Raw genomic sequence first — 24,234 nt, 5'->3', positions numbered from 1 at the left:
AAGACGACTGGTCCCGCGGGGGCCTGCAAAGACTAGGCGAGTTCGAACGGAGAAAAACAGAAGAAGCTCGGCTGTACGCGGCGAGGGATGAGGGAGAGGGGGATGTTAGTAGAAGCTAAACGTGGCAGGAGCTAAGAGCCGGATCACCTAAGAGCAGATAGAGGAATCAGAAAGAACAGGCGGAACGTGCTGGGGACAGAGGTGGTGCGAGCGTAAGGGGGGAGGAGAGGAGCAAAGAGGGACAATCTGGAAACCCAACGCGATAACCTCCGTGTGGGGAGAAGAGGGGAAGGGAAGAGGGGTGGGGATAAATCGAGTGCGAGCAGGAAGAAGAAGACGGACATCGTCCGACTAAAAAGGACAAGTGAGCACAGGGGCCAGCGTACTGGATCACCGTCGAGCAGATAGAGGAGCCAGAAGTAAAACGGAGAACGTTTTCTGTACGCCAGGTGGAACGGAGAGGCAGGCCGTACGTGGTAAGAGAGGGGCAGAGATAAACACACGACGAGACCGGGAGGCCTGGCGCGGTGAAAGTGGAGGGGTCTTCAAGAGCGGTGGAAGCGACGGCGGAAGAGAGACCACCTCGAAGGGCGTTCAGGCGGGACGAGGACGGGGGCTACGGTATTCGTGGAGGGAAAATCGGGTTCTGGGTTGCCTATCAGCCGTTGCCGTCCACGGAGCGGGGGCAGTCTGGGCGTTGCGGGTTCCCAGGTTCTCGCGACAGCCGTCAGATGTCGAGTGGTCGCGCCCCCGGACAGGGTCTTCACCCCCTGGCAAAAGGTCAGCCAAGGGGCGTGCCGGTTGGCTAATCAACGCCCAGTAACGCCCATCGTCGGCCCTCCCGCCGCTTCCTCGCCGCAGACGCTTCGCGGCAACCAACTGGACAACCAGCCCCGGCCTGGATCCACAGCGTCGCACAACGGTTCCGTTGAAACTCGCGTCTACCACCAGCGCCGTGCCCGGACCCTTCCACGTTCGAGCCGATCGTCACCTGGACCCCGTCGTGTCTCGTACGAGGTCTATCACGCCTCGTCTGACCCATTGGCCCCGGTGTCTTCGCCTCGGTTCCCTGGCCGCCGGCCGAGTTCAGTGCGCGTATACAGTTGACCACGGGCAACTACGGTGGATCTTTAGGTCCTCGTCTTTTGCTTCCTCTATCCCCCCCCCCCTGCCGCGCAGGATTCTCGAACGAAGAAGAAAGTGAGAAAGTGCGATGGATTATGGACGTATCGAGATTTCGAAACGGCACGACCGGTTCGTGATCGCTGTGAACAACCGCGAAACAGACACTGTACGTTGTCAGTTGGACTGTCAGTTGGACGAATGAGTTAACGACCGAATGATATCGATTACATGGTGCTGTTGAGCCCGACAAGATTGTTTTCCGAGCGGTGAGGATGAAGAACGATTTTGGAAAACGTTCCTAGTGGACAGACATGAACGGGGCTGAACAGTGTCCGTCGGCAAACAGCTGGAGAAAGAGTAGTTAGTGCACGAGGATTGGACGAACGTGTTACGGGAATTTCGGACTAAAAAGTGTGCATCGAATAAACTACTTCACGATACTGTAGGAATAAGATGCCAGGGATAGATGGTTAACAGACATCATTGACCGATGATCGGACGGGTATTTTGCTCGAGGATGTTGCTCCCTCCAGACAACTTTACGCGGACGGAATCCGTTAGGTAGGTACATAGAACAACGCTGAAATTGACACACAGATAGACAATATCGTCAAGAAGAATAGAGACGATAGACAATTCCGTATTGTCATCATGAAGAAATCGAAAACGAACGAGGTATAATCGTTCTACTTCGACCGACTCTGCACCGTAAATTTTCCTAACGAGGGGACTGTAAACCAAAAAATAAACGATGTCGAACACACCTCCGGCATCGTCCATCGGGTTGGAATCGTCCGATCTTCACGAGATCAGGCAGAATCATCTGACCACCCGATTGGAGTCCGACGACTCCGTGAAACGGGAGCAGATACGAGGAAGTGACGGCAACAATCCTGACAGCGATTGCGAAAGTGACACCAGCGAGGTGTTGAGCGTCGGTAGCGAACCGACGCCCACGAGCGTCGTTGGTATACGTGGCTGCGGTTCGGTCAGGTACGACCAGGAATCGGCTAGCAGCCGCGGCGGTGATTTTCGCGACGAGGAGAACACAAGGACATCGGCGACACCGTCGCCTTCTAGCTCGACTAGCTGCAACGATGGGTTCTATCAACGTTCGTCTAATCACATCCAGGCGCCTAGTCCGCCGGGCTACAGTCAGCCTCCTTCGTCGCCTACAGCCTCCTCGGTGAGGTCACCGGCTTCGTCCTCGGCCACAGCCTCGTCCCCAGGTCGGCCAGAAGCTATCCAGGACGTGATAGTTCCCAGGTACCAGTCCAGCCATCCGCAACACTTGCTACCACGGTATTCCTCGAGGGAATCCGAGATTCCTGATTACCCAACCCGCGTCCAACACAGCCTAACTCACGAGATCATCTATCCAACCGTGGAAAGGTTGCACAGAACTCCGATCAGCGTTCCCTTAGTGACAAGACTGTCCTTATCACCGCCGTCGGCCATGACAGTGACCGGTCTTCAGGCAACGACCCCTGTCCTCCATCCAACCGCCTGCAGAGACCCCAGAGAAACGGCCCCGTTGATGCCCCATCCTGGTCAACACTTGCATCATCCGAACAGTCACGTTCACCTTCACCAAACCTCCCAGGTGCAACACATCCCGGCGAACTCGGTCCACCAGCATCGACTCTCCGTGAACAAGATCCTCCAAAGAGAACCTGGCAGTCCCGTCTCCCCTAGCGCGAGAGAGGAAAACGGACGGACGATGCCCGGTGCGAACGGTGTACAGAACAACGGCATTAACAACACCAATCATCATAACAATCACAACAATAACAACAACAATCTGCAGCATCAAGCTAGCCTGAAGTTCAGTATAGACAATATCCTGAAAGCTGACTTCGGCAGAAGGATCACCGATCCGATCTCGCTGAAAAAGTCCCGACCGAAGAAGGTCTCCTCGCGACCCATCGATCTGACCAAGGACTTTCTGGAGTCGTCCTCCGAGACCTCGGAGAAGAGCAGCTCCGAGACGAGCTCGACGACGAACACGTCACCCGGCGGTGTGACCGCGAATTCCGCTTCGAACGCGCCGGGACCACCTGCGAGCGAACCTGGTAAACAGCTGCCCTGGCCTGCCTGGGTCTACTGTACCAGATACTCGGACCGACCCTCTTCCGGTGAGTCTGACCATGTCATTTCCACGCGAATTATAACATAATATCTTTCTGTTCCCGTGAATATCACGTATACAGGATTCCGAAAGAATCGAAAGTATATCGGTATACCCTAAGTTTGCCTATGTCGATATAATCCCACGGTGTTCGTTTACGTAATACTGTAACCGTTTAAATAGAAAAAACAGATAGAATTACGTCTGGATCGAGCAGGCAAGTTCAGAAGTAAATTTCCACCGAACCGCGAAATAATTGTTGCCCAGCCGTAAAAGGTCAGTCGATGTACATAGTCCCGCTGCGTTTCCCTGCAGCGCGATTCCCGTTGAAATTTATTCCCGTGAAAGTTTTTATGGTGGAGAGGAAAACGTAAACGATCGGTTCGGGTGTATACCCACTAGCTCATTGTCAGCTAGGGGGCAATTGCTTAATAACGGAGTTTCTCATTAGCGGCCGGCATAATGGGCCCGAAGTGGTGGTATAAATTTCATCGGAGGAATTGTATTTCGCGCCCTGTGGGATAGAGACTGTTATTTACCGTGGTGGTTACGTAACCGAAAACCGTTTCGTTGTTTAGTAACGGCTCCGTCACGATCCCGACAATTTTATTTGGATTATCGACTACTTTGGTGTATTTTTCTCGCGGGCAACGGCCGGCTAATTATCCCCGCGCCGGAGAGCTATGCTCTCGTGACGATATCGCGGCCCCATAAATAAAACTCGCGGCCATTCGCTTCGATCTGATCCACGCGCAACGATGGAAGGCTCCGATTTTAATTGCGATATTAATAATTCATCCGTGGAACAGAACCTCGAGGAACAAAATTCCGTGATCCTCAAGTCTGTTCTTCTTTTTCGTTCCTCTCGTTACGTGATCCAGCTGATTAAGACGTATATACGTGATTAACACGAAATTTAACTGCTTTACACGATGCCGTATAAAAATCGTGTTAAGAATCGACGAACCACCTGAACGATTTCCATTTCTGAATATTCAACGGGCGCCACGCAGCATTTGGATGAAATTGGGCAGGATTTGTCGCATTTCGACTTTCCTGAAACTTGAATCGAGGATTTATCTCGTCGCTACGGCGCAGTCTCATTGGAATTGTTTCCTAGTTTCGCGTTGGATGGATGCTCCTCTCTCGAGCGACACGGGAAAACGTGTAATTACTCCGCTCGACGGCGGGCCGAGTGCCAGGTTGATGAATGGTAGAAAACGTTTCGTCGTGTCACTCATAATCTGATATACGCTCATTGTCAGGAAACAATTGTTAAGGCGCCTTGTAGAGAACAAGCCCCCCTCCCTTCGGCACATAAATCAGCACGTGGATAATATGCAACTAACTTATTTCTCTCTGGCTTTGTATTGCGAGGAACAACAATTTCCTATAGGTCATTCAGTTGTCGTATTCTTGCGCGAACCATCGGTAAATAATCGCCGCCCTATTAGATCGCCGGTTTCTGTTTCGCTGAACAGACCTCCCTCTCTTCTCCTGTGTCCCCCTAGGTGCCTTTTAACACCCCGTGGATGCGTGTGTTCGACGCAAAATTATTGCCCGATGCCCGTGAAAAATCGGAATAACGTACACCTAACTGGTTCGCCTCTCGCGGACCCTATTGTATTTTAATCGCTTCTCGGCGACCTGGGAAACGGATAATGCCATGAATTTCACAGGGGGCAGGGGGATTTGTTCGCCAGTGGGTAGGCTTTCCAGCGATTTCCATTCTGAGATTTTTCACACCTTCTCAGCTGAAATTTACGGGATGAAAGCTCGAGTCGTTTAACTTTCGGACGGCGGTGTTTGGGACCAGGATTTTTCGTAATTCCATGGTGCCATTTCAGTGCACAGAAAGTAATTGAAGTGTACGGTTGTTTGTATTACATTTTATTAAGAAGACCAGAATTATTTAAGGAATATTTGTTTCAGAATAAGTCTAAAGTTAGCTGAGTAGGAATTCTTCTGGACCCAAATACTGTCGTCTATTCGGTCATTAAATATGACCGCCTTTAGTGGGTTAATTGGTACACCTCATGCATGAACACAGAGACGACTGAATACTACTCGAAATTAGGTATTACCATTGGGTTCGATAAATCGAAGATAGGAAATCGGTCGAGCCATTACCGTCCACGCGTGTGAGTGCAGGTGAGCATAGGGGTCAAGTGAAGCGAGAGAACTCGAAAGACGCCTTTGACGACTTCCGTGTGTAATATGATACTAATGATTACCGTGAAACCCCTGACCATACTGTGATTAGAGTGTTGATTCGAAATTGAGGAACGAAAATTTCACTGTAAATTTTTGTAAAAAGATCCCATTTCCTGTATTATAGTAGGTCAAGTAGATGGAACAAAACGTACAGACGTAGAAGAGCTGATGAGTACAAAGTTTATCACCCTAGTTCTTAATCTCCACTAGCCTCTACACTGAGAAAACTGTGTTTAAAATTTACGAAGATTAATATCATAGGATCATGAAAGCAGTGAAACAATCAAACCCACTGTAATATGCTTAGCTATTTATTACAATATTTAACAAAATTTTATCTTATTATCACCATAAATTTTGTATTATCGTTAGTACTTGGAGATAGACAAATCAAGAAACAAAAACTTTCAAAGTTTAGAAGTTAATACCTAAAAGAATATTTGTTGTTTTCTAGATTAAATCTTCTTAATATTATGCTGAATTTGTATTCTTAGACCAATGAGATGCACGTAGATTGATTAACTAAATTTATTTGAAAAATAGAGTTAGACCAGTCAAGAAATCGGACGACGAATTAGGAATCGATATAGTTTCCACGACTTCTATCGCCCACGATCCGTGGCAAATGAAGTCGTACCCGCGAACGGAGCATATAAAAGTGTTGAATACCACGATTAATAACCGGTAGTTTTTTCACGGGGCCCGGTTCCAGAGGCGACGACGACGACGAGTTGTCCGTCCACGGGACATACGACAATATTGGATCACGTTCCTATTATGTCTTAACAGCGCGTAATTTCGCGGCCGACAGATAAATAGTCCGTTGAAACGGCAACGATAAAGCTTAATCACTGTTATTGCACCGGTCGTGCTCGCTTGATATCTCATATGGCGAGCTCCACAAGCGGGCGCGCGCCATTCTTTTTGCCGTTCTCGCGTGTGGGGCGCGCGAGAGATCCAATATCCTGGCGTATGGAACGGTCATCTGGTTGCGATCCGTTTCCAAGGAAACGGAAAATAAAATCGTGCGTACCTCCGATTAAATGGTTTTCCCTGTACGATCCTGAGGCTTCGAGAACTAGCCTTTGCTCGGTCAGTCTCTCCCTCGATGGAAGAATGAAAAAAAAAAAAGACGCGACCTGCGGGAAACAGAGAGAGAATTATATCGCGTCCGATCAGGTTCTCCGCGCGGCGGCTTTATAATTTAATGCTCACCCCACCTTTTCGGAAAAATCCTCGTTGGTGTTAATGGCGCTTTATCGTCGCTCGTTTCAACGTTCAGTCAAACCCACGACGTGTCTACGAGGACATGGGAACGCGTTATCGCGGGAATAAATTCGTTATTAACCGTCCCGTCCAGGTCTGATAAAGTATAGAAGGTAAAATTCTTAGGGTTCCGCTGAAGCGGAGACGAGCTCGGATTTTCTTTTTAGATGCCGATCGCCTCGAATGTAATTACACGGGCATTTTTACAGAAGGGGTTACGCAAGTTTCTGGCTCTGCAAATTATTCTCCGGTTATCCGACTCGTTAGGGAACCCCGCGATTGTCGGATGCAGGACGATAACAACGTTCGTCGGCTCGCGTGCGACGGTCGATCGAGCCGGCGCGCAGGTACGTTACGCGGACTGTCGTTGAACGGGGCAATTACTGAACAGCGTAGGAACATTTAGTTATTGGTACTTTTGTGATTCGAACAATATTCGACACTTCGGTCTTCAAAGTGTACAAAATAAATCGGAACAATCTGATACGTCAGTGAATCTCTACCAATCGCGTGGACGATGTTATATACTCCGAGTTGAAAAGGCGCGCCAGCGACGCGGTATCGTACGCCGAGGAATATATTAATTACCGCCTCCGGTCGCAGCGAGCAATAAAACGAACGGGAGGGGATCGCGCGTTAAATCCATTTACGGGAAGTTATGGTTAATTAGTTTTCTGGGCTGAGTATGTAACGCACACGGAAGATATTTCCATTAACGGGGCAAGGATCGGTGCCACGCCGGTGGAAAAGGCGGAAGATTTTTTCCAAGACTCGAGTCCTCGCCGAGTGAAACGCAACGGAACCCGCCTGGATCTCGCGATAAATCCGCCGATCTTTGTGGCGAACGACGACGACGACAAACGGGGAAGTCGTCTCCCAGGTAAATGAAATTTCTTAACGAGGAGAACGGGCCCCGACGAGCCCGTTTTGATTACCGGAACCGGCCGTTAATGCATAGCGATTTTAATTGGGCTCGCGGTTGCAAAAATTTGCAACGCCGCGATCGGTTTCCAGGCATGGAAAACGCGTCTGTGTATCGGGCTTCTTGGTTGCCGGCGAACCGAGGCATTGTTGCGTGTTGAGAATCAGCCCGTGAAGTAATTTTCGTTGATGAAAAAGGTGTTACGAAATGTAACATTGCGAACAGAGTTGCCGATTTTTGCGGCGAACAAAACCGAATGTTTGACCGAGTGTTGCATTTTACAGTGTTCATTTTTTGTTTCTCGTCCCGAGAAATTATTCGCAACAAGATTTCTCTTTTACTCTGTTTGTTATAAGGTAACGCATAAAAACATGAATTTTGAATATGTATTTACATTCTGGATATTCTGGTAAAGATTAGTAAAGTTTCCGTTTCAGCTTGATCGACTTGAACACTTTAACCTCTTGTCTTACAACTGCGGAGATGGACTACTGGTGACGATTTCAATATGGAATTCAATAAACATGAATACTGATGTATCACACAGTTTAGTATTTTGCCAGTTGATGGATAGATTCTCGAAAATAATATTTAGGAATTGTTTAATAAATATTCTTCTTGAATAACCATATGCAAACAAATGTTCTTTTTTTTTAAAATTGGACGCGTTATAAACATCCGCAGAGTCCAATTAGCAGGAAACGATCGGATAAACAGAAACCATAAACACTTGTTTTACCCTTGGTATTGTTGAAACAGCGCGATGTTATGGTTGCTTAATCGGTTCACGTGGCTCCGTAAGTTCGTCTTTCGTTAACGGATTCGACATTACGTACATCCACGTCCTCGGCTGGCCATTAGCGGAAAGGCTCCACCCTCCGACACTTTCGACAGCCAGAGAGCCAACGGAATCCCGTAGTAAAGAAAGGAAACTGTGATCCCGCGATCGTTATTATTAAACTCCGCCGCCTGCGAATAGGATCCGCAACGGGCGTTGCATAATTAAAGGAGCGATCGAGGCCGCGGGCGATCGCCCGATAAAAAGCCAGTCCCCGCGTGTACTATACGGCGATAAATCAAGCTTTAACGAAATGCTTGCAACGAAATAAAGAGACATTAATTTGCAGGCTCGACTCACGGGGGCCATGCTTCCCTCCTCGCGATCCCTTGTATCTTTCTTTCTCTTTCGTATGGAACGGGAGATCTGATACATACGTGTACAAGGTGTCCAGAGGACCATCGTGCTTGAGTTACCCCCATGCTTTCATCATCGAGAATTTAAGTATTAAATTTCTAATGAAAATTAGAATTTAAGTATTAAATCACTAAAAAAAATCTGCAACTTCATACACACCGATATATTCGAAAGGACAGACCGTTAGACCGACCTATTGAAAGAAGATACTGCTGGACGTAAGCTGTGCAAGCAAAAGATCAATCTGGTTCCACGTCTCTTACTTCTGTAACACCCTGTACTTCACGGTTGTACACAAACGCTCGCTAGCCGGCTGGTCGCGCATGTGTGTGCGCGTAAGCGAGAGGTTGCTCCATATCGGGGGCGGCCTCGTGGGATCCATCGATCTTATTAAGGTTAAATCGAAGCTGCCTCCCGTTCGCCGCGGCTGAGAGCACGATAACAAACCCAAGAGCCGGGAACCCGAGCCACCATCCGCGCAACGCCGTATAGGTAATGACGCCCCCGGTATATACCTGGCGGCCTAGAGGCGGCCACGGAAACCTATGAATGGCTTCCGTTCGTTCCAGATATCGTAAAGTGTATTTTCAGATACGATGATGGGATAGAGAGAGGGGGACAGGGGAAAAGGGGGGATCGCCTGGAACGATCGTTTTGGTCGCCCGACGTCGCGCGCGCTACAAATGGCGGTATTGTGTTACCGGTGTGGTACGCGGATTTGTTAAGACCCGGTCGAAACTCGTGGCTGACACGCGATGAGAAATCCCCGACGATAAATACCGCGGAGATTTATCGATCCCCGGTTCGAGAAGTACCAGAGTAGGGGACCCCGTGCTTCTCGAAGGTGTAACGGGACGGCCGTTAATGGCGGACTTGTTCTTTAAACGATCGGCTGGTTGCGATCGTAAAATTGTACCCTATTATAGATTGCCATTCGATCGATTTCTATTGGCTCGGATCGTGGTTTGCGTCGCGACTCTCGTTTCATCGATACACACGTACACACCGTAAGATCCCCATTTAATCGCGTCCCCTCTTTTACAACAGACCAATTGATATTTGATAATTGCACGTCTAATTCTTCGTGCTGAATTTTTTTAACCCTGTTGGATTTATCATTATACAGGGTGCACTACGAAACGTGATCTGCTTAGATGTTTGATCGAAAATTTGTTTATCTAATATATCATGATTTAGGGAGAACTTTCAGGTAATTGCACCAAATTTTTTGTCAACCTATTTTGTCCAGAGTTTTCAAGGTCATCTTCAATTTTTTTTTATAGATAAATCTATAAGTTTTTTACGTCCATCTGTTAGCGGATACGGGCAAGCATCACAACAAATAGTGTTTGTTTTCTAAACCAGAGAAACATTAAGAAAATTTCGTTTAGCTTAATTAAAGCTGTGCTCAAAATGGTGTCCGTCAGTTGGTGTCTGTTTAGTTCTACTGATGATGTACAATGACCTTATAAATCGTTATAAAACAAAAATAATTCTATTTATGACAGTAGAATAATCTGAGCTGATTACGTTTCGTGGTCCATCCTGTATACACAACCCTCCAAAAGTATGGGGCCAGATTAGATAGTTAACGAAACAGAAAAATAATATTCTCCAATGATTTGATAAAAGCAATCTTCTAAAACCGATTTGAAATAATTTGAATTGATGAAAGATTCAAGACTTCCATTTTCTTGCAGGCTAGATTCACGTTACAGAATCAACTGACACACTCAATACCAATCATTACTATTATTTCTCTCGTCGCTCATTTTTCCCTCGCAATTATGTATCACATTTTCTTGAATTCCAGTTATCTGTCAACTTGCATCACGATCAACCGTACGGGAGACTACTAATTATACTCCTTTGTCCCCGACTATAATTAACACAATAACAATTCGTATCCCGTAGGAACGACGCGAAAAAAGTTCGACTGAAAACGATATATCTGAAATTGCTGAAACCGCGGTTCGGTTAACGACGCTAATTAGCGATGGATAATTATCCATCTCGCGGAAATTCCGATCGAAGTCCCCGGCGACAACGATGGAAACCCCCGGAACTTCCTGTCGCTCGATACGTTCCTCACCGCACAACCCCCTTCACGATGCACGTCCGACCATTAAAATAAAATCACTTCTAACGATGTATTAACGACTCCTGTAATTATCATTCTTGTCTGATCGCGAGGAGGCTCAGCTATTTACCACTGTATCATCATGCGTGCCTTCCAGCGTACAGCCTCGAGCTCCTCCCTTCGTTTTCAGTGACGATCCAGCGTGGAAAATCGAATCGAAAAACCTCCCCCCACCCTATCCGAGATAAAACGTCCTAGACTCGATACGGTACGCGTCGAGGCGTCGCGTAACGCTGTCCCCCTGTGCGTATCAAACCGGAGAAATTGCGCTGTCGTCGACGAACGGACGCGTAATGACGCGACAAATGTCTACGCGCGAATAATTAAGGAGGCAGCGGCCGCGACTTCGCGCGCGAATTACGGACAACTCTATCGTTACACGTGATTATACTTTTGCGAGACGCGTGTCCCGCGATGAAATTGCAGCTCTCGCTCGTTTGACACGTGAAACACGCGTGCACGCGTGGAAAGCTTGTATTTTCGTCCATGTGTGTATAAAGCGCGTGGACGGGCGATAATTCTTCTATACGGGTATTCCTGTAGTTTAAATGCGAGTGGAGCTTGTACGGAATTCTGATGAAATTTTATACCGTCTGCAAATTGATCGGGCTTGTGTTTAATCCTCGCGAAGACACGATGGGGACGGTTGTAACTTGGGAATTGCTCCCTGACTGGTTAATTCATCCGTTTTGGGAAAATGGAAGAAAGAGAATGAAGTGTGCGATGATGAACGTAATAGGAATACTATGTATACCTTGAGTTAGTGAATGTAAAGAAGGGTGGTGATGGTCATTAAGGTGGTATTTGGAGAGAGGCAGTTGTCAGCTAGTACCTGGGCTTAGCACATGAATATTTTAGTTACTTTTACTGAATCTTCTCGTTGGATTGGACGAGATATCTCGTCCATCGGTGCGAAGGGGTTAAACAATTCAAAATGACGAAATACTTTTTTTTTTATCTTTTAATCGTTATTCGAAACTTTTTATCTGGATAATGAGTTTTCGCATCTCTGGGTGGAACCTACATGGCGAGGTAGATAATTATTCATGTCCCTTGGTGCATCAAGTACGAAAGCTGCTTGTGCCCGTTTCTCACCGAGGTGTTCAAACAAAGGAGAAAATCCTGCGATAAGTGTAGAAAAATCAGTGTTCTTAAGTGTAAACAAAAGTGGAAATATCACAACAGTGCGTGATCGTACTCGACATCTGCAAAGTGGAAATATTAAAACTGTGTGAGATTGCATTCAATGCTTGAAAAAATCTGCAACAAACTGCAGAAGAACCGTTCGAAGAATCCACTCGACATGGTTGAGTCAATCACACGGTGCCACTGAAAATGGAGCAAGAACGTTAAAGTCTCCATACGTTAATCCGGGTTTAACGGCGTCCGTATCGCGAAAGGATATCGTCGACAACGAGGCGATACCTGAACACACGTTCTGCACAGTGTCTGTCCAATGTAGAGGCCAGTCCGAACGTTTCCAAGACAGAAAACCGACGCGAAACGGCGCGTCCATTGGGCGATTAACAAGCCGGCGGATGGCACCGCGGGGTATCCATTTGCTGGTCCCGGTAGAACGTTGCTTCGCCTTTCAAATATCCCCTGACTTATGGGCGTAACGCGCCACGGAGCAAACTTTTACACGGTCACTGCGCCGATAAGCACCGCGCCGCCAACGCCGTTTCCCTTTCCTCTCTTTCCTGTTCTTCCTCCACGAGGAGAAGACGACGGGGCCCGAGATTATCTGCCATTCGACTCGATTACATTTGACGTTCGTCCGGCTGGCAGGTTCGAGGAAGTGTTTCGGGGAGGAAAATTAAATTTTCAGGGTGGGACATCTGGTCCTGTTCATGGGGTCCTGCTTCGAGAGCTTTTTGGTGGAAACTTTGTGTATGGAGCGTGGTTACAATGATGGTGGAATTAGAAGTGCATCGATTCGATCAATATGTTTTTATAATAATTGCAGAAGGTACATCGGCGTGCCCCCCCTTCCCCATGGACGAAAGAAGGTGGCTTTTGCCCCACCTTACAAGAAAAAAATTGGATTTTGCCTCTCCCCTTCCCTTCCCAGAGTTATAACATTTTTGCGTAATATTTAATATTGCAGTATAAATTGAAACACGACCAACAGCCTCTATTGACAAGACGCATACATTTTCAATGATTTATGACTTGCATGATTATGCATTTGCGAAAGAAGACTGAGAAAACAAAGGATTATCGAATTGAAAAGCGTGTCCGACTAATCCTGCGAAAGCCATTCGATTTTAATTTATTCTTTTCGCAGATTTTCTGATTTTATATACACACTTAATATTAACAAACGACCAAAACTACGTTGGCACGCAGGGAAGAGGAAAGCCGAGATGCGCCCTTAAGGCCGATCCGTTGGATCGGCGCTCGGGGGCCTTGCGAGGGGGGCGACTTTGATGAATCGGATCTCTGCTCTCTTTGACGATAATTTGATGGTAACAGCGTGAAAGATACGAGCGCAATATCGCGTAATTAATAACGTCGTGTTCTTCGGTGGTTCCCGAAGCGTTTAACTTTTAAATTAATAGCGCGCGCGCCGCGGAGTCCTTGCCCGTATGGGAGTGCTTATACACGCGGGCTTTGTCCCGCACGGGTTAATAAGCGGCCACGGAATAAACTCCGCGGGGCCCGCTAATGAGAATCATACCGTGCGGACGGACAGTTTGTAGGTACAACGTCTGACACACCTGTCCGGGGTCGCCTGGTCTAAACTCGGTTTCACGAGAGAAGGGACCACTTGCGTACAGCTTGTCCCCACTGTCCTAACTGTTTATCACAACGACTGGTGAATACAGTAAGTCTTCGACGAGTGTTTGAAGGCTCCTCAGCACTGAACAATTAATATTTCATAAACTAATGTCTATATGCGGCTGGAACAAGCAGCATTAATTAAGAATTCCAAGGTCTATCACTGTGCTAAGCCTCATTAATAGCTTTTTTATAGTCAATTAGATCTTGTCTTTAATTAATTTAATTAGATCTTCAGGGATTCTACAGGGCCCTATAGCCAATAGAGGGATCTTCAAGGGCCTTGCAGGGGATATGTGGGTAGGGATCAGTGCAGTGGAGACAGTCCAATGACAGTAGAAGTTAATTCCGTAAAGTTAACGAAATGTGGTCCGCAGGCGAGTCCTTTTCCTCGTGGAACGTAGTTTAGGAATACGTATCGAATTCGTTAATGTTGTTGATCGTTCTGCAAAGAGGAGAGGCAATCGAGGACCCTATTAGTGAAAGGAAGTTGCCTGGAGCTCGGGTGACTCGCGATTAAGCCACGAAGAAAACCAGCATTGCTGAAACCAGGGGAATGTCCCCGACAGGGATTACTCCACGTTCAAAATAATACGATGGATGATTATCCGACCGGATTTTCTGCCATTAAATCAATTAACGTCCTTTAACGAGCCACCCGGTTTTCTTTCGCCAGAGGGTTTCTGGAAGGAAACCCAAGCTTCTTCGATATTATAGATCGAACGGCAAGATTTCGCCGATTATTTTGCCATATTCAGATGGGTGAAAAGAAAGTTATTATCTTGAACTTGTACTTTTAAGGAACAATAATTGTGTTATATAACACAAGTGTTAAATGTTTCCAAATTAATAAAAAATGTTTTAAAACGAAAATACTAAAAATGTAATAAAAAATACAGTGGGGACAGCACAAGAGGTACTATAACTCGGGTTGGATACGACCCGGATCTTACCATTAAGGGTTAATACAATTCGTAATGAAATTTCGTTCAGGTCTATTTAATTTTACTGAGAACATGTTGAAAGATATTGAAAATAGTGTGAGTGGTCCTAATTCATTGGCCACGAGGTCGTACACCAACTCTCTCTTTGTATATCGGTTCGTATATTAGTGTTGTCGCTCGAAAAGGGATTGAACAAGACCCGTATCGTTCGTGGGACGGGGATCGTTGACACGCGTAGGTACGTTGCACGGTTAATTCGGGGCAATAAAATCGGTGACAGCGGTCGCGATTGGATTGCGAAAGGTATCAAGATTCGTCCAGCCAGTGGCGCATTCATCATCCGGGGATTGAGTTCGCAGAAACGGAATTTATGATAATTATTTTCCGAGAAGTTTCACCCGCTTCGTCCGGTCGGGGACTCTAACGACGTCCCAACGTGCTGGCTGCAAATCGAGACGACGAAGACGCGCGTAGGTGGCCCCCGGAAGGAAGTTGATCGTCATACGTCTTTACGAGCATACGATTAAGCGTGGTCTCGAGAGCGCATCAATCTCTTCAGGGTCGTGCGCGAGAATGACCCAAACCGCGGATACGTTGATTAACTATCCACATCGTTCGATGGAAACACCATTCGAAACCTATACAACTCCTTGGAAAAAGAAGACGCTAGCTTAGAATTACCCACGTGTTTCAATCAGCCTCGACCGATTCCTCGATCACTCCTCGTGTCTCATGATGGATTCATAAATCATGGGATTGTTCATCTCGTTTCGACGCGTAAATAGGCTTTTACAACTAAATCATTACACGTTTGCACGCGATGTGTTCGTGGAAACAGGCGAACAAACATGAGAAAGATTCTAGATTCCTGCTCCTAGAGATAAACCGGTATAGATCCTAGAGATATTCTATCGAAAAAAAAGTATCGATATCTAAATGTCGATACTGAAAATACTTGATATCGAAACAAAAGTATCGATTATTTTATTACCTGTATTTACTTGGTTCATCCCTACTCGCATCGTTGTCTGTCTGATTAATGGAGGACCTGCCAAAAATCGTTTGTACGAGAGGGAGAAGATTAGCAGGCATGACCGTGCCTGGTCATCGAAACGAATAAATCACGACACGAGGAAGCGTTTAGGCGTACCGAATGCGGGCCGGAAGTGGACCTGTCGTCGACGACGCGAACGACACGACGAACGCCTCTTCTCGTCTGGTCCACAAGCTCGCTACGGTGACGGGTGTAGGTGTATTATATGATCCCCGTTGAAAAGGGGGAGGAACAGACGGGGGGAAATATAAGGGAATCTTACAAGCATGTATATACGTGGGTGGGCCGCCTCGTGTCTCGGATTCTTCTGGCATAGGGGCATTCCCTTAAAGCGTGAAGGGGGGAGACACGTGGCACCGTTTAGAGATTCGGTAAATTATCAACGAGATTTCGGTTGCCTTTTATTTTTCGGCTGACGTCTGTATTACCGATCCTAGAAATCCCATCCCTGAAGAATACAACGTTTCTTCTTGTTCTATAAAAATTTGTAGATTCGAAAAGACGATTACCAGCTACCAAGTTTCTTTCTACGGTGTATCTTGGTCGGTTTACTAATTATTAAACAAGCCAGAGGTGCGGTTTATTTGTGATTCGCGTGAAATCACCATCGGTAATTTCGTCGATCCTTGCGAAAGAGACTTTGCGCTTCTTCGCCGGGATTATTTATATTTCCTGTGATGCTCTTTGACCGACGAACAGCTAATCGTCCCCGTGACTAGCCGGAGACATCTATATTATTATCGACGATATAATAAAGAAGTCAGTCATCGATAACGAACGACACCGTTAACCGGGCAGGATCGGAATATTCATCGGCGAGGAAGAGTAAGCCCAACCGGTCTGGCGACTCTCGGCGGCGGCGACGGTATGGACGAGCAATGCAGTCGAAAAATGCGGGGTAGACTGCAAGAGGGATCTCCGTCGTTTTGCATCACGTGATGCACACCGACGTGTGTTGCGTGCGGTATTGTTAACGAGATTGAGGAAATTGTTACGGGGGAAAAACAGTCGGGGATAAGATACAACCACTGATAGAGACCGCGTTCAACTGCACGCGAATCTGTGTAACGATGAAATTTAATAAAATAGGGGAAATATACGGGGTGGTTCGAAATATACAGTGACTCGAAGGTTTTACCAAAATCCGAATTTGATTTCCAAATTAAGGAAAATTTATTATAGAAGAATGATGAAAGTAATAATAAGGAGAATGTGTGAATGGAAATTGCATAAAAGTCTTGACATGGAGATGTTATTTCAGAAGTATGTAGACAAATGTGTGAGTAGCTGTACATGGATGCCCTGGGACCAATTAGGTATAGACGAGCGATCGTTCACAAATTACATTAATAATTTCTATAAAAGCTTACGAACCAGTCATTTCGACTGCTTCGGTAATTCCACTGTTCCATTAACATAGGACACAGTGCATTCGATACATAACGTTACAAAAACTGTGTTCACAAGCACGAAACAAGGATCGCTAAACGCAGATACGTTTACGAAACCCCGGTATACTAGAGGAATTATATAATTCCCTGAACGTTCTCCGGTTGCAATAAAAAAAAAAAAAAAAAAAGAACCAACTGTCCCCGTCTCCAACTATCCTCGTTGAAACGTAGATTGTTCGTAATTCCGGAACAAAAACTGATTACGAGACATTAAAACCAGGTCGTCCGTCAAATGCAAAGATCGTTCGACGGGGATCGGCTTCGAGCTGGTCTCGAAAGCAAATTGAAACCCGACTTCCTCGTGATCCACGGGGTAAAAATCATCGAACGTGTCGTCGGCGAGCGCAACGAGATCGCCGCCAATGACGGATGACGTACGCACACCGGTGCAACGTACGTAAAGGGGACGGAACACCTTTGATCGAGAGGAAAGTCGCAACCGGTCCGGTGGGTTCGCGGAAGGGCGAAACAAAAAGCTGCGTGGCTCACGGGGATCGAAAATGTATCCACGATCGTGCTCGCGGTGATCACCGTTGCGGCGGCGGCGCGATCGTTAGCCGGTAGTCAGGTGGAAATTTGTTGCGCGGATGGGTATCCGCGCAGCAGTCGAGCCGTGCGCGCAACCGCAGAAAGGGACACACACAGAGCCAATCGAACCGTGGATGCGTGCAGAGGTATGGGATAAATTCAGAAGAGACGACACCCTTTTTGGTCAGAGCCAATAAATTTTTTGGCTTTGTACTAATTAATACGATTTTTTCTTGTTGCAATAACATACTTGTATACTGTGGGAAAATGCAAACAATTTCTATCTCGACTAGTTTCTGAACTGAGAAAACTGAGTTCCAAGGGTACGAAGTTTAATATTGTAGAAGCAGGAAAGTTGTGAAATAATTTACCTGCCACTCTACGAACTATTATATTTATAGTTTAATATTTAAATTGTAATTCGATTAAAATATTAAAGTAATTCTCATTTTGTGGGAGGGAAATTTTTCGAACAGTTTTTCCTCTAATGTTTCCTGGATACGATGCGTGTAGCTACAGCCGGGCAGACACTGACTCGTTTTCTTAGGTACATACGTAAGGTTGTAAAAAGACGCAACATATGTAATTATCTTTTTCCAATGGGAAGATATTGCAAGTGTGGCGCCCCTCCCCATATGGCGTCTCCCTTGAATTTACCCTAACCGCACCATGCACGTCGTTTCGCGGCGATCGTTTTCATTACTTTGCGCAATACCCATCCGCTTATATCCAATTCTATAATATTATTTCGATGACACTGAGAAACATCTTGTGGCATTTTAAATTTATCTCGTAATGAATTTTGATTTTTATAGACAGCTTTACGAACGTGGAAATCAAGCTTGCCTTTTTCTTGTACTCGAAATTGTTTTTTATGGCGAAAGACAAATCGACAAGTTTATTAATCTTGGTTATGTACAGTTGTGTAATGTAGTATACATCGTTTTTTGATGAAATTATCGAATACGGTTCTTTTGCTCAACGTTCTCGTCGGCGTTACGAAAGAATTTCATAATCGTAACGAGATCTTTTCGTGTTCCACTTGAACCCTTTTAACCCAGGCGCATTTAATACGTTCAATTCGGAGGATTTCTTCTTTGAATTGTATTTCATCGTGGATTAAAATGGATCGCTCTGTGTAATTATTTCTATAAAAGGTTCGAACGCGGACCATGTGGGCATCAATTTGACGATGGAGTTAGGGCATTAAATTAATTAAGAAATTTATCACGTTTTCTATGTCGTCACCCTGTATAGCGTATTAGAACCGTGGAATACTTCCGAGGAGAACTTCGCCAGCCGTACAGTTAATTTCGCGTGAACTTCTTGCACGCGTATCAGTGAATTAGAATCAACGAAATTATGCAGGCTAACGTCGTAAACAATGATGTACGGTCTACCAACCACGGAAAATGATTCACTTAATACGGAATGCGGTAAGGTGTATCGGGGGCTGTGCACGTGGAAAGAAACACAAGTGGGCCACCCACATTGGAAATCGAAAAACCTGATGTTACATCTTCACGGCTATAATTCATTCTAAAGTAGCCAAGTGGTCGTAAGGGACAGAGGAGAAGATACGTGTGATAACGCTCGTGATTGATCCTTCTGCTGTCCCGAACGATTAACGCGAGATCATCCCCTATAATTTCCGTCTTGTTTGTTAGAACGCACCAGAAATCGGTAGATAGAATTTCAACACAATTTCGAGTCACTCTACAATATTCGCGAAATTGTAACCCTAAAAACAGAAAATTCACGTTCGGAACGAGTATGTTCGTTCTTTCAAGTGCAAATTAAGACTCCATTTCGTCGATCGCGTGAGCCATCGTAACCACCGCGGAGCGATCCATTATTATTAGACTGCGGAAGTTGATGCAAATTCAGTTTTCGACAGCAAAATTCAAATGGGACAGAATTTTCAATTCTGCACTAAAGGCTTCTCTAAGTAAATAATAATACATAAATGCAATGAAACTTTATAAAAGCCTTCTTTTGTTTGTATGTTCCCCGTGAAAAGACGCTATAAATGCATAAAAATCCGCAGTCTAATTATTCTCGCAAGAGAACAAGCATCGCATTAAACGACGAATGTACTTTAATGGGGACCGTTCAAGGGTACACCTGTCCGTTAGTGTGTAGATACCAAGAATGGATTAACACTCGCGGCGTGCATTTCTTTACGGATGTGTTGTGGTTAGGGGTACAAAGTCGGTTGTTGAAACGCATTTCACCGAATCCCCTCATTAAAAAAACTCAGCAGCAGCGATGCAATTAATATTATCTCGGTCAGAGCGTAATTTTCCTCGGCGGAACCGCGGACGCTAATCGGTCGAACGGTATTATCTGATTAAGAGTAGAGGGGGGGGGGGAGTGCGCGCACTTTATAGTTAATTACTTTATCAAACTCTTAAGTAGGATTGCAGCTCGCCCGCGAGTCATTCCAGGCGTTGCCTCTCACGATCGACAAAGCCGTGTTTCAATTACCCGCCGCCGTGGCCCTCGTCTACTGTGCATTGAGATATTAAATGAAATCCATAAATTCATAGACACGTCTCGATTAATCACCGGTGGCTACACGATGGAGTGAGAGAGGGAGAGGGGGAGAGGGAGAGGGAGAAAGAGAGAGACCGTGGAAAGTTAATTACCAGCCGGTGCCCGAGCGAACCGAGCGCGACGCATAAATGCACGATTATTTCGCGATTATCTAATACGAATTATCTACGGAACGATGCCCGCGGTGCGTGGCTTACACGATCGTCAAATTAATTATTATGTCCGTCCCGGTGTGCCGCTCAACGTCCGTGAAGCTCGTTAGGTTTAAGGTGTACACGCCGAGATAAGAAGGAAACCGCGAATAAACGGAAAACGATTCACGGCGACGATCGGCTCGTTTGCCGGCTCGTAACCCAGGTTTCGACGGAAACGGTCGTTACATTTTTACGCCAGTTCTGTGACCCGCTCGTCAGAATTTCGAGGCGGGTAAGGAACATATAGGTAGCCCTCGAGAGTGAATTTTCGTGGATTGTTTTAGTCATTGTTTCGAGGATATCACTTCGTGAAGCAATTTTACCTTGAGGAACTCTGGTGTACAAGGTGTGAATAAAAAGTGTGAGGCACCTTCACAGCGTGGATTGTACGAGATACTAAGATGAATGTCAAGAATGACAAAATAGTATTCCAGGCTTCGTTTTTGAGTTACCGATTCTTGAACATGCAGGTAATACGCGTGAAATATGTCTGACGCGACGGGTTATTCTACTTGGGACGCGCGCTCTTCATCAGTTTCACGAGTTGATGTCATTAATATTATTTTATTTCGTTAACCTACTAACTGTATTTGTCCACTACAATGGACGCCTGTTTTATCGCGTTAATGGCAATATTTGGAATATTTCTGGAAGATCAGTAGTACGAGTCTTTTTAAGATGACATCCAAACATTTAACGATCAAACAACATCCAATGAAACCAGGGGTCCGTTCGGCGAGAAAATAAAAGGATCGCGAGCTCCCCCCTCCAAAAACGCCTATTAACATCACCAGAGGGGGGCGCGTCCGGATGGATCCACCCTGACGGTTTATTCGCTAAAACCCTTGGACCTACCCTTCGGCACACGGCCGTGCCCGATATTAATTACCAATTCGTCCCCGTTACCCTCGAAACGAGCGCGGCAACGCTCACGGCGACTAATCACTTGATGCGGTACCAACAACCGAGGGAGAGAGAGAGAGAACGGCCGCGAATACGAGCTGGGAACGTTTAACGGATATCTGACGAGTTCATTAATAACCCTCGGTAGGTAGGTGGATGGATATAGGCTCTTCAGGTATTCACGTGCTTAATTGATTCTCTTACGTAATTACAGCGAGCCCTTTCTCTCTCTCTTTCTCTTCGACCCGATCCCGAGTTCCAATGGACGGGCTTTTACGCGAGATTTTTTGACCTTGAATCGCTTCAATTTCTTCGTTACTGTAACACGAAAAATTCAATTACTGTCTTCTCGATTCTTAACCCTAGAACGGATATAAATATTGAATAACCAATTGGACTCAGAAAGTTGTAGTTATTCTAATGTTTAGATTGGTAGATATGCACGTAGATATCAGTTGTATATTGAAATTGGAGTTTTGTAAGTTTCTATTGTATTTGTAATAATGCTCAACACTTGATTTCCATCAAAAGAAAGAGACAAAGGTTTTTAAAAAATTACCGATAAGCTTTTAAACGCATATTCTAATTTGTGCCTGTTTTTTTGTTTGTTATTATATTTACTTTTCAGTGGGGTAACCCATCACGATGTATGCATTGTAGGGTTAATAATATTAACGTTCACTTAGTGGTTTTTATTAAGGGGTGTTCGTGGGAAGTTAGCGATTATTCTGTTTCTACCATCTAACTTGGTAACCTGTCGCATTCCCCAGGATCTTGGAACATTAAAACGTTATTGACCCGTCACGGTAAAAATCCGATACTATATTTTTTTAGTATTTCGTCGGGGTTTTCTCACGAAGTCCACTGTAGAATACACATTTACGACTTTCCAGCTGTTGAGGGATGCCGATTGTAGAACGTAAAGTAGCAGAGATTACAAACATACTTTAGTACGGTGAAATATGCCTCGTGTGCGCAGGCAACGTCGTGGATTATCACGCGACCTCAAGAATTTCTTTAATTAAGTGCTATACGCGAGAATACGACTGAATGTACAGGATACCCCAATGACACATATAACAAAGACCATTCTACATATTTTAATTTCTCGTTCTGCTTTTATATACGTTTACATCCGATTCTTGTACATCGTAAAACAAAATGTATCGTTTACTTTCATACGGATAATAATAGAAAGGAATTTTAAAACACTTTACAGTACCTCGTCGCAAGGCGTACACCAACGTCGACGGCACTAAGACGACTGAAAGATGAGACAGCCGAATGCAAATATCGCAGAGTCGAGGCATTCGACCCCTGTGTAAACTCGAAGTGATTCGGTTGGTGGCGTGGGGGGGGGGAGGAAAAAACCGGCTACACACCCTCCGGGCAACTATGCGAGGAATTCGATTGACATTGTGCAGCGCGACACCGGCGAAGGGTTGTTTTAATGAATTTATACGGAAGGGGACGCTTCACCCCCGAGGCGACCGAAAAACGCGGCGTGGAACCGGTCGACAAGGTCGGTGGAGATCAGAGAGCTTGAAATTCTATCGACACGTTGTTTCGAACGTCGTCGAAGTGGAATTTTTTCCGTGTCACCGGTCCATTAAAGCTCGCCGAAAAGTCACCGTGTCGATATCTGTTTCGTTCCGTTGACGAAAATTGATTCCTGTTGAAATTAGACAGTTACGATACACGTTACGATCTTATTCGCAATAAACAGGGCTGGTCGATAGTTGGTACTTATATGTTGCGACCTAACGCAGGTAGGCGATGCCTTGGATCGTCGATACGGTCAACAAACCGTCATAAAAAGGATTACCTGGACAGCTGCACATGTGCGAAACATTCACTGTCCTTAGAACAGTTCGTTATTGTATTTCGACCCTGACTTCCTGGAGTCCCAGAAACAATATACACACATGGCCCCACATCTTCTACCTCAAACTACCACTTCCTTCCACAATATACACCAGTAAAAATCCTGCATTCTCCACCAATCACAAACAGTTTCGTAGCAACAAGCCATTACTAACCCAACCCCTGTACAGAACACATTCAAGTGGCAACGAGAACACATCTAGCAATCAGAGTCAATACAACTAATACACATATACGTGCATATTAAAGTTTAAGCGTGTTAAAAAGTGGTGTTAACTTATCCATCTTCGTCCACACTATTTCCAACGAGCCCAACGATATTAATTCAGCAACCAGCAGTGAAACATCGCAAGTATATCGTGAGTACGCTGTAACAGTATAAGTAAACCGATTTCGTGGAAGTTTCAGTAACGTTTGTATTAAGTTGACAGTGTCGTGGTGAAGTTAGCCACCGGGACGTTCCAATCGAGGTGACGAAATGTACGGCGAATAAAAAATTTATCAGCTCTATAACCGGGTTAGGACGGCCTGAAATAAAGCGCAGGTCGATGATCGACCTTTCAACCGACCGGTCGAAGGACTCCTATCGTGGTAACTGCTTACGGGCATAAATATCCGGTTGTCTTTACGCAACCACTGGGACGTTTGCGTGATTAACTCGAGAGCCCCGGAATCCACGAGTATTCGGGTTATTGGAACGTAAATTCAGGTGGTTCGTGTCGTCCCTGTCATTCCCGTGTCATCGACCGCGCCAACTGAAAGCAGCACGAAACGAATTCTGACGAAACAATTGATTACGAGCAATAAACCCCTTCATAATTTCACACTACAGTTCAATAGCCTCGGATTCATGTCGAGCTCTTGAGAATTTCATTCGGGGCTCAACAGAAGATCCGAATTTCCTAGGAGACTAAAAAATCCATCGAATCCACCCGAGATTTTTTGCCCC

At 45.7% G+C, this 24,234-nt stretch overlaps 1 protein-coding gene across 1 annotated transcript in view; it reads left to right on the top strand.

Moving 5' to 3' along the window:
* The first annotated feature begins 1,876 nt into the window (after positions 1 to 1,876).
* The window catches only part of LOC107189053 (homeobox protein invected-like), an 82,915-nt gene continuing 60,557 nt past the window's right edge, over positions 1,877 to 24,234 (top strand). The window contains exon 1 of the mRNA XM_015577485.1: positions 1,877 to 3,260. Coding sequence (XP_015432971.1) covers positions 1,877 to 3,260 — 1,384 coding nt within the window. The remainder of the gene's footprint in view (positions 3,261 to 24,234) is intronic.

The sequence above is a fragment of the Dufourea novaeangliae genome, unplaced genomic scaffold (genome assembly GCF_001272555.1).
Source record: "Dufourea novaeangliae isolate 0120121106 unplaced genomic scaffold, ASM127255v1 scaffold125, whole genome shotgun sequence".
Taxonomy (NCBI): Eukaryota; Metazoa; Arthropoda; class Insecta; order Hymenoptera; family Halictidae; genus Dufourea; species Dufourea novaeangliae.
Note: the sequence above shows the minus strand (reverse complement) of the source record. Positions and strands in the feature narration are given on the sequence as shown.